At 35.9% G+C, this 16,595-nt stretch overlaps 1 protein-coding gene across 4 annotated transcripts in view; it reads right to left on the reverse strand.

The window, feature by feature from the left end:
- The window catches only part of GMPS (guanosine monophosphate synthase), a 43,346-nt gene that overhangs the window by 22,336 nt on the left and 4,415 nt on the right, over positions 1–16,595 (reverse strand). For 2 of the 4 annotated variants that reach the window (XM_034439155.3, XM_034439156.3), the window contains exon 2: positions 5,036–5,217. In XM_034439155.3, coding sequence (XP_034295046.1) covers positions 5,036–5,217 — 182 coding nt within the window. Of the gene's footprint in view, positions 1–5,035; positions 5,218–6,400; positions 8,300–13,729; positions 13,858–16,595 lie in introns of those variants that run through there. The other 2 variants (XM_087872553.1, XM_034439157.3) reach the window with 2 other exon arrangements.

Below are 16,595 nucleotides of genomic sequence, written 5' to 3' on the forward strand. Positions count from 1 at the left end.
TAATGATTTGGGAAACCTCAATTTCTTTCAACTGATGTTTACTTTTTCCTCATTTACTATTCTGATAAATCTATGCTTTGTCATTGTTGACAGCATTCCATGAATTGGCAAGCGCCCAGCAATGATTCTGAAAACTCTTCACATTATGTTCTCCAATCTATCAACACACCTGCCATATCAGAAAGCTTTGGACCCTTTAAACAAAGTAGCAGATTTATTTTCAAGCTACAGAGTTTAGAGAAGAGAGACGTTATTGGGATGACTTTATATATTCATGCTTAGGCACAAGCTGTGTTCAGTGCCCTCCATTATTATGATGTATACTTTAATATAGTCATTGACCATAGTTTATATTTAAGTTAGAGTCAGTGGCTACAAGTAGAGTACAAGTCAGTGGTTACAAGAGCAACGGTGGCGCAGTGGTTAGAGTGCAGTACTGCAGGCTAGTTCGGCTGCCTGCAATTTGGCAGTTCAAATCTCACCAGGCTCAAGGTTGACTCAACCTTCTATCCTTCCGAGGTGGATAAAATGAGGACCCAGATTGTTGGGGGCAATTTGCTGACTCTGTAAACTGTTTTGAGAGGGCTGTAAAGCAGTATATAAGTGCTATTGCTACAAGTAATCCTTGCTTAGTGACTTTCTAAGTTACGACGGATTCCCCCAAAAGATACTTAGAACCCAGTTTCTGAGTTCCAATGGCAGCATGCACACACCACACCACACATACACATAAACACACAGAGTGATCAGAAGATCGCATTTCAGATGCTTGGCAACTGGCTCACTTTTATGGCTGTTGAATGATCACGATTTATGACATTTTTTGCCAGTTTCTGGCATTTTCCAGCCAAAATCCACCTATGGGAATGAATTGACTCATTTTAGGACTGGAGTTTTTCTTTCTGATTGCAGTGTTTGCTTTATGACTTTAGTATTCACTTTACAAGCACAGTGTTTGCTTTATGATTGCTGGGGAAAAGGTCATAAAACCAGATTGGTCACATGGGTGCCTTGACTTATGACTATCACGACTTAAGATGGAAATTCCAGGCTCTATTAGATTCATAAGTTGAGAACTATCTGTATACTAATGTTACTTTTCCATCAAACATGAACAAATCATGATTATATCCAGTGACTAATGGAACTGAAAAGAAACATAAATATTCCCTTAGGAGAACAAGCAAACATCTACACAGAAAGTATCATTTTCCTTTTATATAATACTGCTTCCAAATCAAAGAAACAAAACATACCCATGTATATTTGCCAACACTGAAATCTTTTATCAGCTAAAAACAAATTTGAAGCAATGTAGGGAAATCAATAGCCCTCCTCAGGTATTTTATAAAATTGACACACGCTACCTCCATTTGAGGGCAGGGAAATAATTGTTCCTCGTATTGACCTTCCTGAATTCAATAAAATTGGGCTAGAACAACTTTTGTATCCTTGGAGGCTCTTCAAATAGTTGAGGACCATCAAAAATCAATTACCTTAAGAGCCTCTGTAGACAGAGCCCTCCATTATAACTAGTCAGTCTGTCTATGTAAAGGGTGATATAAGAAATCAGGGCTGGCCTACTCATCCTTGTTTTCTTTGAATCTGGATAATTTGTTCTATTTTATGTAACCCTGAAGGTTTATGTTGTCATGGCAAACCTATTTCTGGCCATGCTAAAGCAACACTTACTGGCCAATGTTTGCTCCTGCTAAGACTACAGGAAGCTGCATGCGGAGAAACAGAACTGTTCCTGTCACCCCAATTGGAAACTTCATGAACCATTTGACACTTTACTGAAGGGCAAAATACTGTATGTGTGCCCCACCATTCAAAGGGAAGAGTCTTCCTGTTCAATAGAAATTTACTTAACAGTACCATGAACAAGACTTAAGAGAAAATTATAACATTTGTTTTTTTCCCATTTCATTTATAGCTCTCTGCTACAAAACAGTGAACAGGCTTAAAGTCCAGCTTTTATCTTGTAATATAATTTGTGCCCCATTGGGCAATTTCCTTACCTAAACAGAGAAACAGAATGACCAAGAGTGGGCAAAAAAGTAGTGGGAGTAGGAATGAGTACTCCCCATTGGGTATATTTGTGAGAATCTGGCAGAAACCAACCAACCAAACCAAACAAAACAACCTACCTTCCTTTCTCCCTCTCCTCTCCCTTTCCCCTTCCCTTCCCTTCCGTGAGATTGGCTGAAAACTGTCATTGAAAATGAAGACCATGTGACTGTAGCAACAGCCAGTACACTGAAGCAGCTGCAACTTGCCAAAATTTCATTCCCTCGGGAGTCACTGGACCTGGAGTTTGGATACGTTGTGTAAGTTAGGCCATATGAGATATCTTGGTTCAAAAATTGTTGCCTTATGACATATAGTTTCATCCAATTAAAGGATGAAAAGAGTTTAAAAGATCACAAGAATTTTAGGTATGCAAACTTTATCAGTAAATGTATTAATTTGTGTGGTCTTTGATGTTCAGGAACTAAAGAAGTTAGATGCATTGGTTGCCTTGGTAAAATGTTAATTAATAATAGGGAAAAGGATGGAGAAATATTTAAGATGTACAAATGCTTGGATACATTTAGTGGGTAGTATGTGGTCCGTGGTAAGGAATGAATGTTGAAAGAAGTAAAAAGAGCTCCAGTAAGAGAGCGTTTTGTTCATTTTGTTAAGGAAACTGAAAGGAAAAGTAATTTGAATGCAACAGAAATGGATGCTTAAGAGGTGTATTAATGTAATAATAAGAGACAGATTCATAAAATCATAGAATTGTAGAGCTTAAAGGATCATCGAGAACAGAGCTGTACAACATGCAGCCCGTCAAGCAGTCTCATCCTGCAGGTATTTGTTGAAAACTCAAATTACTGCCTCAAAATGTCACTGCCACCAGGAAGGATATGTTGTCTAGTTTTTGTTGCCATCTCTGCCCTGAAAGACATGCCACAGGGCACCTGCAATGATTCCAAGTCTCAACTGGAGAGATTGGTAGCTGCATCACTGCTGCCATGCCTCTAGCCACCAAGCAACTGATTGGCTCACCAGTTATTCTTTTGTGATCCACAATTATTTTTAATGTAGCAAATGTCTTTTCCCGTCTAAGAGCTGCGCTGGCTTAATCTAGATCAATGCTGTGCATTGTGCAAGATAATTATACCAACCATAATAGGTGGCTATCTAGCCTCTTCCTTAAATCCTCCACAGATGAAGAACTCACAGTCTCCATAAGTAGATTATCTACTGCTGTATAGATCAGGAAATTCTCCTTATACTTAGATGAAATCTAGATAGCTGCCACTTATTATTTCTATTCTTAGATTCTCAGGTCATGGGGGGAAAATCTTCCCTATATATAACAGAGAATTCAGGAACAAATAGATGCTCCGTGAATGCTGATTTAACACAATGGTGAGTGGTCAGGGTGTACATATTTTGAGAAGGTTTGGCAATACAAAGAATGAATAAGCATTTAATTGCAAGGGAGAAGAAAAAGACTGAAAAAGCTGTATTTGGATGGTGTTCAAGAGATCTTAAAAAGAGAAACTCAAAAACGTTTGACTTTTTCCATATGTTGGAAACAAGGATAGTTTGTAAGGATAGAAAGTATGAACTACAGTAAAAGATATTGGTGCAATTTAGTTTTAGTTCTCTTTATTTTCATCTTTTATCACTTCCATTGGTTTATTATTTCTTATTCCTTTTCCATACTCCACATAATGTTGCTTATCAAGCAGGGAATGGTAAGATGGGTATGTTTCTATGTTAACATTAAACATTAAAACAAAATGTTATAAAATATTTCATTTGATAGAATTCAACTGATTTTAGCATGTTGATGATACTCAGCTTCATCAGTCAGCTCCACACTATCTCTGCTTCTCGTGTAAATGTTTTCAGTTACTACTTAATAGAATGTACACAAAGTGTTGGAACTGAAAAGAACCAAAAATCCTATCATAGTTGGCCCCAATTATCTCTTGAATTCGGCAACTTTTAAAAGGCCACAGGACCAAGTGTCTTGTAGGCAAATTATGGGGCTATTCATTTTGGAATGACATTTTAGTAGTTAACTATTAATTTTCTTGTGTCTTTTAGGCTGGTATTTCAATGTCCTCTTTTTCATCTTTTTTTAAAGGAGTAATCATCCAGATTACTCAAGTGTCACTGTCAATTTCCATTGACAACAGAATGCTGAAGTAGACAAGCTTTTAGTTTGATCCATCACAGTTCATATAGCCTGGGATACATACCACATATATTTTCTCAAATATGAGAATCAGGAGTTCACTGCCTGAATTAATAGAGCAACATGTGATTCCATGAAATCTTGGGTGCCAAGATTTCATCCAAAAATCCCTTCTAAAATCTGCCATTAATTTCAGTGTGATGCAATAGGAAATAGATAAATGTATGGGACTAATTAATGTAATTTACATTTTTCATTTAAATGGAATTAGACCAGAGCTAGGCATTTTATGGCCCTCAGGCCACATTCTTTGGCTGACCCTGTCCTGCCCATTTTAGTTCCACTGGAAGTTATAAAATGAAATGTAATAAGCGTTGTGGGAGGCAGAAGCAGAATCCAAGTGTACTCCTTTATTTGGCTGAGGAGAGAAAGAACTTTTCTGCGAATGTAACAGAATGATGGCTGGGCTGAGGCAAGATGAGGCTCTGTGCTTCCTCCTCCCTTAATTTACGGGCGCTGCTGGCAGAATTAAGTTTAATCTATTGGTTTGGCCTTCCACAGCAATTCCAGTGTGTCTTAGGGAAAATTAATCATTGACCCCACAATTAGATAGTCTTCTGTTTGATAGGGATCTGAGTATTTATATTTTCTAATCTTACTCACTTTGGTAGAGTCTAAGATTCCTGCATACAAATTAAAAGCTGAAAAGTAGTCTTCTTCAGATTATTTGGCCTTTTACAGTTGAAGGATACAAGCTGTAACTTTCTGATCTATGATCTCATAGATGAAACAAAACTGTTAATGGAGCATACATACAACTAATATAAGGATCAATCTTACCGGAATCCTTGTTCTTTAATTGCAAAAGCAGGCGTTTCCAAAGGAAAAATCTCTGACTGGACAAACAGTTCTCTGACCCGGCGATCTATGACTTTTCCATACTGAGCTCCAGCATCGAGTATCACAACAGCTCCTTCATAGCGGCATACCCCATCCTTGAGATCTTCTCCAGCATTCTCCAACTATGAACAGGATTTATAAGTGTTTTATTGGAACAAGCAGATAAGCATAAAGTATGTCTTTTCAAAATAGCAATAACTGCTAAGTTAAACTATTAGATGTTTATTACAAATTTACTTGTAGCCTATTGGTATGAGAACATATATTAAATACTAAATTAAAAGAAAGCTAACATGCATAGTAGGGCTGGTTGGCACTAAACAATAAAGCGTGATTGGGTTCACTACTCAACAAGCATATCATATTACAGTTTAATGTGAAATTATGAACTAAATCATAAAAAATTTGACTATAACATTTTCCACAAAGGTTTCTTACATCATGCTACATCATTTTATTAACCATATTTCATTCAATAAAGTAGTGTTCTTTTTGAGTGAACCTATAATTAAACTGGATTAAAGCCCATGTTCATATATCACACCAAGCCATGTTTTAATCATGATTTGTTCATTAAACCATAACAGCATTCTTTGTTTGGAATAAACATATGATTTAACATGATGCGTAAATCCTTACCTATGGCTATATATTATATTAAATCATGTTTTAATTATAATTTTTAAATAAGCCATTGTGTTCTGGTTTAAAATAAGTCATAAACCATGGTTTTTTTAAGATGAAATGGCTAGGTTCATGGATCAAAGGCTTAGTAAATAACCTAAGGACAACTCACAAATTATCACCAGCAGCAAAACACAAGTATTGCTAACAAAAGTTTTGATTTTGTGCATAACAGAAAGCAGACAACTTGAGCTGGCTATAACTGTGTTTATACTGTGTCATGGAAAGCTAATGTAAGAGAAAGAAATGCCCAGAAGTTGGTTTGTATTGTGTTCACATCCCTGTACAATAAATATACAGTTAAGTAACGAATGTATATTTCCATAATTCCTATATAAAGGATAAAATGCCATTATGTTTCAAGAACTTTGTTTGAAAATTCTTCTCTGTCTTTCTACGAAATCTAAAATAGAATATAAATGCTGGTATATTTTCTCAATGTATTCTTTTTGGATGTGATTATTTATTTATTTATTTATTGAATTTATATTGCCGCCTATTTGCCCATGGCAACTCAAGGCGGTTTACAGAATATAAAATCACATTTAAAACAATAAAAAGTAACAAAAAGAATCAAATAAATTAATATAGTACAATATAACAAAATCACACACAACCCACCTCGGTGACAGGTGCCATTTAATGGGCTTCAATCCCACTCTGGGTTCCCTAGGCCCACTGGCAGAACCAGGTCTTCAGCGCCTTTCAGAAGAGTATTAGAATGGGGGCCATTCTAATCTCTGGGGGAATGACATTCCAGAGAGAGGGAGCCACCAAAGAGAAGGCCCTTCTTCTGGGTCCCACCAGGTATAATTCCCTCGGGGATGGGACCCGCAACATTCCCTGCCTCCCCACTCTGATGGGTCAGATAGATGTGACCGGAAATAAACGGCAATGAAGGGCAATGAAGACTTTAAAGCTGATAACCAGCACCTTGAATTGCACCCAGATTTAATAAAACATATTTTATTTATTCTTCAATAATAACTGCAATTTTTTAAAAAGGCACTTCCAGAATTTCTAAAACATGCAATTTAATTAATTTCTCCCCCTAGACAATAGGTAAACTTCAACTAAATGTTTGCTTTTAGGGTTTCTGTAAGTAAGTCAATGTTGATGAGAATGACAGAGGGAGAGGAAGAAATAATGCAAGCAGACCATGCCCTGAACTATGGATTATGCAGACTTTCCCCAACCTGGATGAATAAGTATTTCAATCATTTATCAGAATTTTGGCAACTGAAGTCTCCAAATTATGCAATGGCATTCTTGAACACAAACGTATCACATTAACCGCTCTATCCACTCCCAACCCTACAGAGTTCATGAAGTGTGCCTAGAAACAAATTTGTAGAATTCTGACTGAAAGGTTATTAGAATTTAAGTTGCATACAAGTTATTAAGCTTTAAAGAATAGAATTGACAATTGGTTATTGGATATGGTAGGTGTGCAGTATGATGGAAGGAAAGCATGGGTAAGAAAAATATAGTATTTCTTGAACACTTTAGTATTGAGCAAAGAATAAGACAAGGATATGTGATGCACATTAGGAATATAATGAATTTATGGATAAATACATAAGGGACAAATATTAGAGGGATTTTGTTTGTGGATATGAAAATGCATACAAAATTATATTATTGGCTGAGAAGCTGAATGATTTCAATTACTGTTAAAATAAGAAATATGGATCTGAAAATAAATATATTGAAGACCAAGTTATGTTTGGCAAGATCTGTAGATTATACATAAATGGTAAAATGAATGTAAATAGGTTCATTTTAATCTATTTAAATTAATCTATTTTGGCAGAATGTTTATTAAACATGGAAAAATAGATTTTTAAAAAATCAAAATTTACCAATACTGATAAAGAGTGGATAGTGTATCATTTGATGCAAGGAATGAACTTTTGTCAAAGGAAGGGAAACAGCTGCTTGAAAAAGCATGCTTCTACCAACTTTGTTATATGAGGGTGACTGTTAATTATTTGAGAATGGGCACTTAAGAAAAGATAAGATCAAGAATGAATGGGCATCGAATGATCGTGAACAGAATAAAAAGTGAATGAACAGGATGAAACAAATACCTTTAGGTAGCTTGATCACATACCAAAAACAAATAAAGATCAAATCACAAAGTTGTCGTTTCCACCAAATCACAAAGCTGTCTTTATTCCAAACTTTTCCAAATTGGAAATACTTATTTTTCTCTATATACATGTTAACAAAGGTGCGTGCATATAGAACAGACTCCATATTCGAAATCTGTCACCAATTTTAAATCGTATTCTACTAGAATATTAATATCAGATTAATCACATAATGATGTCAGATTGTTGTAATAGGGCTATGATTACCGTATTCATTAAATGTTAAGGCAATCTTAAATGTAAGGATATACTAGGCTGCAACTAAGACAAAAAATAACAGAAAGAATTAGATATAGCAAAAGTCCCAAAATACAGGTTATTACTTCCATTCAGTATACACATCATTACATATTGAAGTTAAAAAAAACTGTTTTATTGTATGCCACCAAAGTCTCATTTGTGACTATGTACATTTGTCAAATAAATAAATACATGTCTACAGGCATAGGAGGTTTGTAAAGCCTTGTAAGCACAAAATCAGATTTTTAGGAAAACAGTGAAGGGGTTATTTTATTTCCCTACTTTTAATCATGGAACAAGTGATTCATAAGTACTGAGCTGAATCCCCAACCAGAGACGTAATGTTAAAGATTAGGTAGAGTAGTGCTGGCATACAGCAGATGCTTCAGATTTCCAGGATGTACTTTAAAAAACAAAAAACAAATAGGAATTACAAGTATGATGAAACAGTATTAGACATAAAGGGAAGAGTTTGTTCTGAGAATCAGAACAGTCTGAAACCCCCCCCCCCCTATAAATCTGTTCCTAACTTTCCTAAGGTCCAAACTTTCCTAGGGCAGCAATATAATTTAGAGTGGTAGTATAGTCTCATATTGCTTACTTTTCTATCCTCTAACTTGCTTTTCTATTCAAACCAATCATTCAGTTGCTTCTAATTCATTATGGCTCAATAGAAAAGAATTTGCTAGGAAGTGCCTCCTTGAATTCTTATAACCTAATAGCCATGATTGTAACTAGATGTTTTATTTTTTTGAATCCTTTCTGCCTTTGATTATTCTAAGATTTCCTGTTTCCACACTAGGTATCCAAAATATCCAAGTTTTAGCTTCATTACTATTATTTTTAGTGAGCAACCTAGCTTGATCTCCTCAAGCATTGAATGATTTATGGTTCCATTCACTCAATGAATTCTCAACCATGTTCTCCAGCAGCAAAATTCCAAAGCATTAATTTTTCTTTTGTTAACATTTTGATTGTCTGTATTTTTGTTGTAATTATTAAATAGATTAGGAGTTAGAAATCTTACCAATTTTTTGAAACCTACAAATAAATATCCTTGGAGACATGCTGCATAACAAACTTTCTTCTCTTTCCCTTGCCCTTTAACAGGCACGATTCATCTCAAAATGGTACACTGGAGACAGGACAATTAAAGGGACGCCTTTTTCTTATGTGCTTTGGAAGGAAGGTTCAGAAATCTTCTTACATGAGAGAGGACCATTGTTTTCTGGGTTTCCAAAAGTGGCATGTTAGAAAAAGAGCTAAAAACATTTCTGAAAATTACAAAGGAGAGAGTTGTGTGAAATTTGTTTTAATATTTTCAGATATTGATAGGGCTAACAGGTGTCGTCTTCTTCTCTCTCTCTCTCTTTTTTTTTTGATATTGCCTAGGTGAACTGGATGCTCTATCTGCATGGCATAGACTGTCAGGAAGCTCCAAAATACCATTGATCTACAGTGCAGACAGGGTAACCAAGAGTGAACATGCCATAGTTGTCATTGGAAATAATAAGTTTTCATTCTATGTCAGGGGTGTTAAACACAAGGTCCGCAGGCCGGATTTGGTCCGCGATGTGGTCAGATCTGGATCATAGGGCCGTCCTGGAAAATATAAGGGGCCAGCCAGCGTCACTTCAGCCCAGTGTATCCGTGTCACTTTGGCCCAGTCTACCCAATACGAAGAGGAAACATGCCAGTAGTTTGGGGAGTGGTGTCAAGCTGGCCATGTTCATCCAGTCACCCACACCACCCAGTGAGTGGTGTCAAGATGGCCACACCCACACAGTCAGCCCCCCAAGGTCAACCACAGCCCTGATGCAGGCCCTCAATAAAATTGAGTTTGACACCCCTGTTCTATGTGAATAATGTTGACTAATTAAGTTGTCTAATATAGGATAATATATACCCTGCCAACAAAAGTGTGTGTAGTCAAGGCTATGGTTTTCCCAATTGCAATGTATGGCTGTGAAAGTTGGACCATAAGACAGGCTGAGCGCCAAAGAATTGAGGCCTTTGAACTATGGTTCTGGAGAAGACTCCTGCGAGTCCCTTGGAGTGCAAGGCGATCAAACCGGTCAGTCCTAAAGGAGATCAACCCTGACTGCTCTTTAGAAGGCCAGATCCTGAAGATGAAACTCAAATATTTTGGCCACCTAATGAGAAGGAAGGACTCACTGGAGAAGAGCCTAATGCTGGGAAAGATTGAGGACAAAAGAAGAAGGGGACGACAGAGAACGAGGTGGCTGGATGGAGTCACTGAAGCAGTAGGCGTGAGCTTAAATGGACTCCAGAGGATGGTAGAGGACAGGAAGACCTGGAGGAACTTTGTCCATGAGGTCATGATGGGTCGGACACGACTTCACAACTAACAATAACAAATATAGGAAAACATGAAAAATAAAGTTCAACACTACAGTAGGGTTTTTTTTGCATTGAAAGTGACTATGCTTTGGTTTCTGGACAAGATGGATATCAGGTTCTTATTAGAAATGTTTTGAGGATGAACTTTTACAACCTTTACAAAACACAATGAATTCTAATCCGACAGGAAGGAAAGATGCCAGAGAGCTGGAAAGCAGCCAATATACCATTAATACCTAAAGAAGAACAAGATTTTACTTTTAACAAGAAACTGTGGGTCCATATCATTATTTAATAATGACAAGATGTTTACAATGATTCTAGCTAATAGACGGAAAATAATTTTGCAAGAATTTATTCATGAGGATCAATGTGGCTTTTTACCTAAAAGACAGTTAAAGGACATCAGAAACGTGTTGGACATTTTGGAATAATTGAAGGAACATAATGAAAAACAAGCTTGATTGATTTTCTTAGATGTTGGGAGAGCCTTTGACAATTTGATCTGGGATTTCTTTTTCAAAGTTTTGGAAGATATGAATTTTAACAAGAAGTTTATAAAATTGATAAGATCAATTTACACTTCACAGAAAGCACAAATAATTAGTCATGGAAATCTATCAAAACTCTACCCGTGAGTTATAAAAAAAGAACAAGACATGGATGCCCATTATCTCCTCTCTTCTTTATTTTGGTTCTTGAAATACTGAATAGAGATCGATAAGAGGATTGAAGAAATAAAGATTAAAAAAGGAATATACAAGTTAAGGGCTTTTGCAGATAACTTGGTGTTGGTTCTGGAAGATCCTTTAAAAGGAATTGAAGTATTAATGGACAAATTAAAAGAACTTGACGTATTAGCAGGTTTCAGGATTAATAAACAGAAGGCAAAGATGTTAAAAATATGAAACTAGAAGATCAAACAGAATTGATGAATAAAATGGGTCTTAAGATTGAGAAGAAGGTAAAATATCTAAGTATCACTATGACAAATATGAATGCTGTGTTATTTTTTAAAAACTGTTAATATGTGGAGTGAAAAAAGACATGTTAAGGTAGGAGAAACTACAACTGTCGTTACTGAGGAGAATTTGTGATAATAATTAATATCTTGTCTGGAATGATGATTTTGTTTCAGACAATACCTGTTGTTACAAGGGACACACCATTTAAACAGTGCTAGAAGGACATATTAGTCTGATTATTCAACATTTCAGTTCCTAGACTGTATTATGTCAGAAGGTAATTCTGTTTTTATAATAGAATGTGACACAAAAATGTATCCTCTGCTGCTTAGCCTTATGCAAGAATTAACTCACTACATTTATTCAATCAAGCAACAATGATGTTTAAAATCCTGACTCAATACCAAAACATTCATGAATACACTTTTAACACTGAATTATTGGGAAAGAAAAGTCCTTTCTATCCAGCAACCCAGTACCATCCTGCATATCCCTTGGTAGTGGGGACCCTTCAAAGCATTTGTGAGGCATATTAAAGGGCAAAGAACAGTTCAACTGGATATCTTATGTAAGTCTTCCTTCATAATTGATTTTCTTCACCACCACTTAATCTTATCAACAGTGAATACCCAGTTTTGAAAATGGTAAGCAGAACCTTTCATAGCAAACTAAATCAAAGATAAGAGATTATCAAGTGTAATAAAGAAGACAAAGATTGAAACAGAAAATTATTAAGAATCCCATAAATTCTCAACCATCTCTTCCTCAGGGCAAGTATGACTCACAAATATGAAGCTGATCAACTTAGCCCAGAGTAATTGGTTTCAGACAGCAGGGCTTATATCTGTAATCTTACAACTGCTTTTCTAAAAGAATAAGTGGCATTAGGAGATCAAATCATATCTTTATGTTAATCTATATCTTTACACTGGAGCTTAATTTAGCCTTTTCATTTCTCTGTAACATTAAGAAGCCTTTAGATATGCACGTACTATACTATTATTGTGAGGGCCAATACAGATCTTTTTAAATGGAAATAAAGTTATAGGTGCTAAAGTTATCAGTGGCAGGTTGGTGAAGATCAGAGCCAACTTCAGAACTGTTTCACAGGAAACGAGAAAGCCACCACCTTCATGTCAAATTTATAAGAAATTGATGAGCTTCTGATTGTCCATGTGACAAACAGGATGCAAGGCAAGACAGATCTTTTAATTCAGGAGGCTCTTAAAATGTTTGTGGTACTTGTTTGCAAACTCTACTTGTGTGCATAACTTGGCTAATTTATTCATTGGCTAACAATATAAAACAGTAAATTATAAATAACATAAATAGCAGCAGGAATCCAACCTTTTATTTCACTGATAAATTGGTGGGTCTAATTACGGTTTTGAGATCTATATCAGTGTAGAAGGAGGAAGGACACTTTTGATTCCGTTATTAGTCATTTTAGCTATATTAGCTATGTAAGTTGCCTTGATTTGGCTTCTAGGCATTTCAGAATTATTTTAGAAACTGAATTCTGAAGTTTATGACAGCCAGAGTGAAATGAAATCCTTCCACGTGTGTGTGTGTAGTTTTTGTTAAAGGATTTTTTCAAACAATACCAATTTTGAAGAAAAAAGGCAAAATCCTTCCACTTCTGCAACCATATTGAAAGCAGAAACTTGTGATATGTACTGGTGGAATGATCTTGGAATGTACCGTATTTCTTGGAGTTTAAGATACACTTCCCCCCCTAAAAGTGGGTGAAACGTTTGGTGCGTCTTATAGACCAAATACGGGCCTGTTTTTGGCCTCCCAAACCCTCCATTTTTGCCCTCCCTGGCCCCCAGAAGCACTATGTAGTGATCCGCACGTCCTGTTTTTGCCAAAAATGGACCCGTTTTTGGCCTCCCGAACCCTCCACACATCCAGAAGCACTCTGCAGGCAAAAAATGGGCACATTTTTGGCAAAAACGAAATACGTCGAGGGTTTGGGAGGCCAAAAATGGGCCTGTTTTTGGCCTGCAAAGTGCTTCTGGGGACCTGGGAGGGCGAAAACAGGACATGCGGAGGTCAAAAACTATTTTTTTTCTTGTTTTCCTCCTCTAAATCTAGGTGTGTCGTATAGTCTGAAAAATACGATATTTATATGTTATTTTATCATTAGATGCCTTAACCACTATTTGAACAGAAAAGCAAGCTAGAGATCCTCTGTAAAATAATATGTTTTTTAAAATAGAGGTACTTACATGAAGCTGCTAACAAGAATTTTACTTATTCCAAGAAGAACTTGTTGATTGTTCAATCTCACCCATAGAAATGTTATTCAAGCATGGTTAGTCATATGCCTTCATCCTAAATGCATCCATAGAAAACTATAATAGAATTATGTAATGAACAATCTCAGATGCATACAAAATTAGATAAAAGAAGAAATTATTAAGAAGCTAGGAACATGTTGGCATTTTGAATCAGAGGACTTGATTCATTAAAGAAAATTATGGTAGTCAAAAAAAGAAATGAAATTACAAGAAGTCCTTTTTATCCACTTTCAAGCTATCAGGTTGTGTGGCTTAATTTAAATCACAAGTGCCTGCACTGAAAGAAAACATTTCATTCACGATAAATATGATGTTTTCCATGGCTGATCAACCAAATAAACTAATTACATGAAAGAATGTTTAAGTCATATATAATGTACTTTGTTAACGGGTTTAAAGAACTATGTAGGAAATTTTTATAGACAATAAATAAATAGTTTTTTTTATGGACTATAAATCAATCAATCAATCAAAAGGGTTATATGGCATTGTCTTATGCAAGTCTAAATTCTTTGCTTTGGTGCTAAAATTCTCAAAACATAGGTCTGGTTTAGCAGATGCTATTGACACAGCTGCACTAAGAAAGAACAGATGTGAGCCAGGCATTCAAAGCAAGTAGTGGGAAAGATAGCAAACAAACCAACCAACACATACTGGAGCTGAAACTGCTTGACTTTGCAATGTTTCCATTGCCGATTTATCATCCTACGCTATTTACTGAAAAGTAGATATTTCAAGTGAATTTAAATGTCATTTCAACAGCAGTGGGGACAATGTCTCTGAGTGTAAAAGTCATGAAGTAGAGTGCCCCAGTAGATATGGAACTTTTCTTTTAAATGTCAGCCAGAGAACTGTCATCCTCCTACTACAATATGCTCAGAAATACTGTGGAACTCCAAATGGATGAGCTAGGAAAGCATATCCCTGGCATTAACAGAAGTCTGTTCCATATGCCTTAAGAAACTATATGATCACTCAGTTCAGTCCAGTGTTGTTATCCCCTATGCTCTCTCCCTTGAAAACTTTAAGAATATATACCAGGGATATCCATAAAGGGCAAGTGATGACATGACAGATACTGTGGCTTATACCAGACACCTATGGTACACATATTATGGGAGTCTTTTTGCTTCTGACCTAATGTAATGTGTGATTCTAGTCTTTGGCTATAAGAGAAGAAAAAAGTTGGTATTTCGGAGAAAACTAAACCATTACCAGAGCAAGTCAAAAAGTCTTGGATAATCAGACCAGTGAATATGGTTTTAGAGTTTAGTTTTGGAATAAATCACAAGTAAGTAGAGTCCACAAAGTAAGCCATAAACCTTGATTTACCAATGACAATATTTGAATTCAGACAAATCACATTTTGGCTTAACATTTTCAATGATTCCCTCACTAAAAGCTATGAATGAGTGAAGATGAAAAACCATCTTATATTTTTACTAAGTTAAGTAAATCAGGTGGGCTTAGAGAAATAGTTTCTTCTTTTTTTATTGTGAAATCTTTAGAAAATACCAGCATGAGACTGGGACTCTTAATAAGCATAAGAATCTTAATATCAGTGTCATGGATAGCAGTCCTCCAAGGTCCCTTCCAACTCTGTTGCTCTGTTCTGTTCAGTTGGGGGTGCTCCAACATTGGAGGCTTTTAAAAAGATACTGGACAACCATTTGTCTGAAATGATAGAGAGTCTCCTGCTTGAGCAGGGAGGTTGGACTAGAAAAGCCCCAAGATCCCTTCCACCTTTGTTATTCTGTTCTGTTCTGTTCCCACTATCACACCAGATGTATGCATATTGCAAATGCATTTAAAATATCTTAGAATGTATTCATATTTTCAGAAAGTTGGAGAAAGGAAGTCTGCATTCCTATAAAAAGTTAAATTCTCAACCCATCTGATTTCAATGCTCCTGTCACTAATGTATCAGAATGGCCCACTGTAATGAACTTTATATGGGACTGCCTTTGAAAACTGCTGAGAAACAGCAATTGGTGCAGAATGTAACAGTTCACATGCTGACAAGTAATAGTCACTACAAGCATATAATAGCAATTTTATGGGTGCTGGTTTTAAAGCCTTACATGGCCTAACTTGAAAATATCTTCAGACTACCTCTTCCAGATAGAACCAATACACTCAATCAGATGGGGAAGATCAGGGTTGCTTCAACTTACAGGTTGAGATGAAACAGTTGAGGGTCTAAAGGCAGCCTTTTTCCATGGTGGTCCCCACCTTATAATAGAGCTTTATTTTCAGTAGTTGGGAGGTACCATTCTTAAATCTTTATTTATTAAATTCATATAATGATTATTTCCTCCAGGAAGGGCTTGAAGATGTTCTGCTAGGCATTTGAAGTATAATAATATTAACTATAATTGTGGGCCAGAAGCATGGTTTTTATCCTGTAATATATTAAACTGCTGTTCTGATATTTTTGGTACATTATTATTGTTTGTTTAAACCACAGAGAGTTTATCTGAAATTTATGGAATAAATGTAGTAAAGAAATAATGCATTTACTCAGGACTATCTAACTTTCTAAAGATCAGGCTACAAGTAAGCTAATGTGTACTTAGACTAAAAAATAACTGTGTGGTCTGGAAAAACTTTCTGCAAAAAACAGGAAAGACACTACTCCCGCCCACTCTGTAAAGCATAGAGCCAGACCTAATCTCAAGATGTATACCAAAAGTGAGTTAACTTAAAGATGTAATTTAATGCATTTAAGATGCACATTTAAGATCAGAGAAGCTAAACTATTACTAAGCTTTCCTTTTCTTTTTGCAAAATGACC

The sequence above is a fragment of the Pantherophis guttatus genome, chromosome 6 (assembly GCF_059756535.1).
Source record: "Pantherophis guttatus breed Tessera chromosome 6, ASM5975653v1, whole genome shotgun sequence".
NCBI classification, from domain to species: Eukaryota; Metazoa; Chordata; class Lepidosauria; order Squamata; family Colubridae; genus Pantherophis; species Pantherophis guttatus.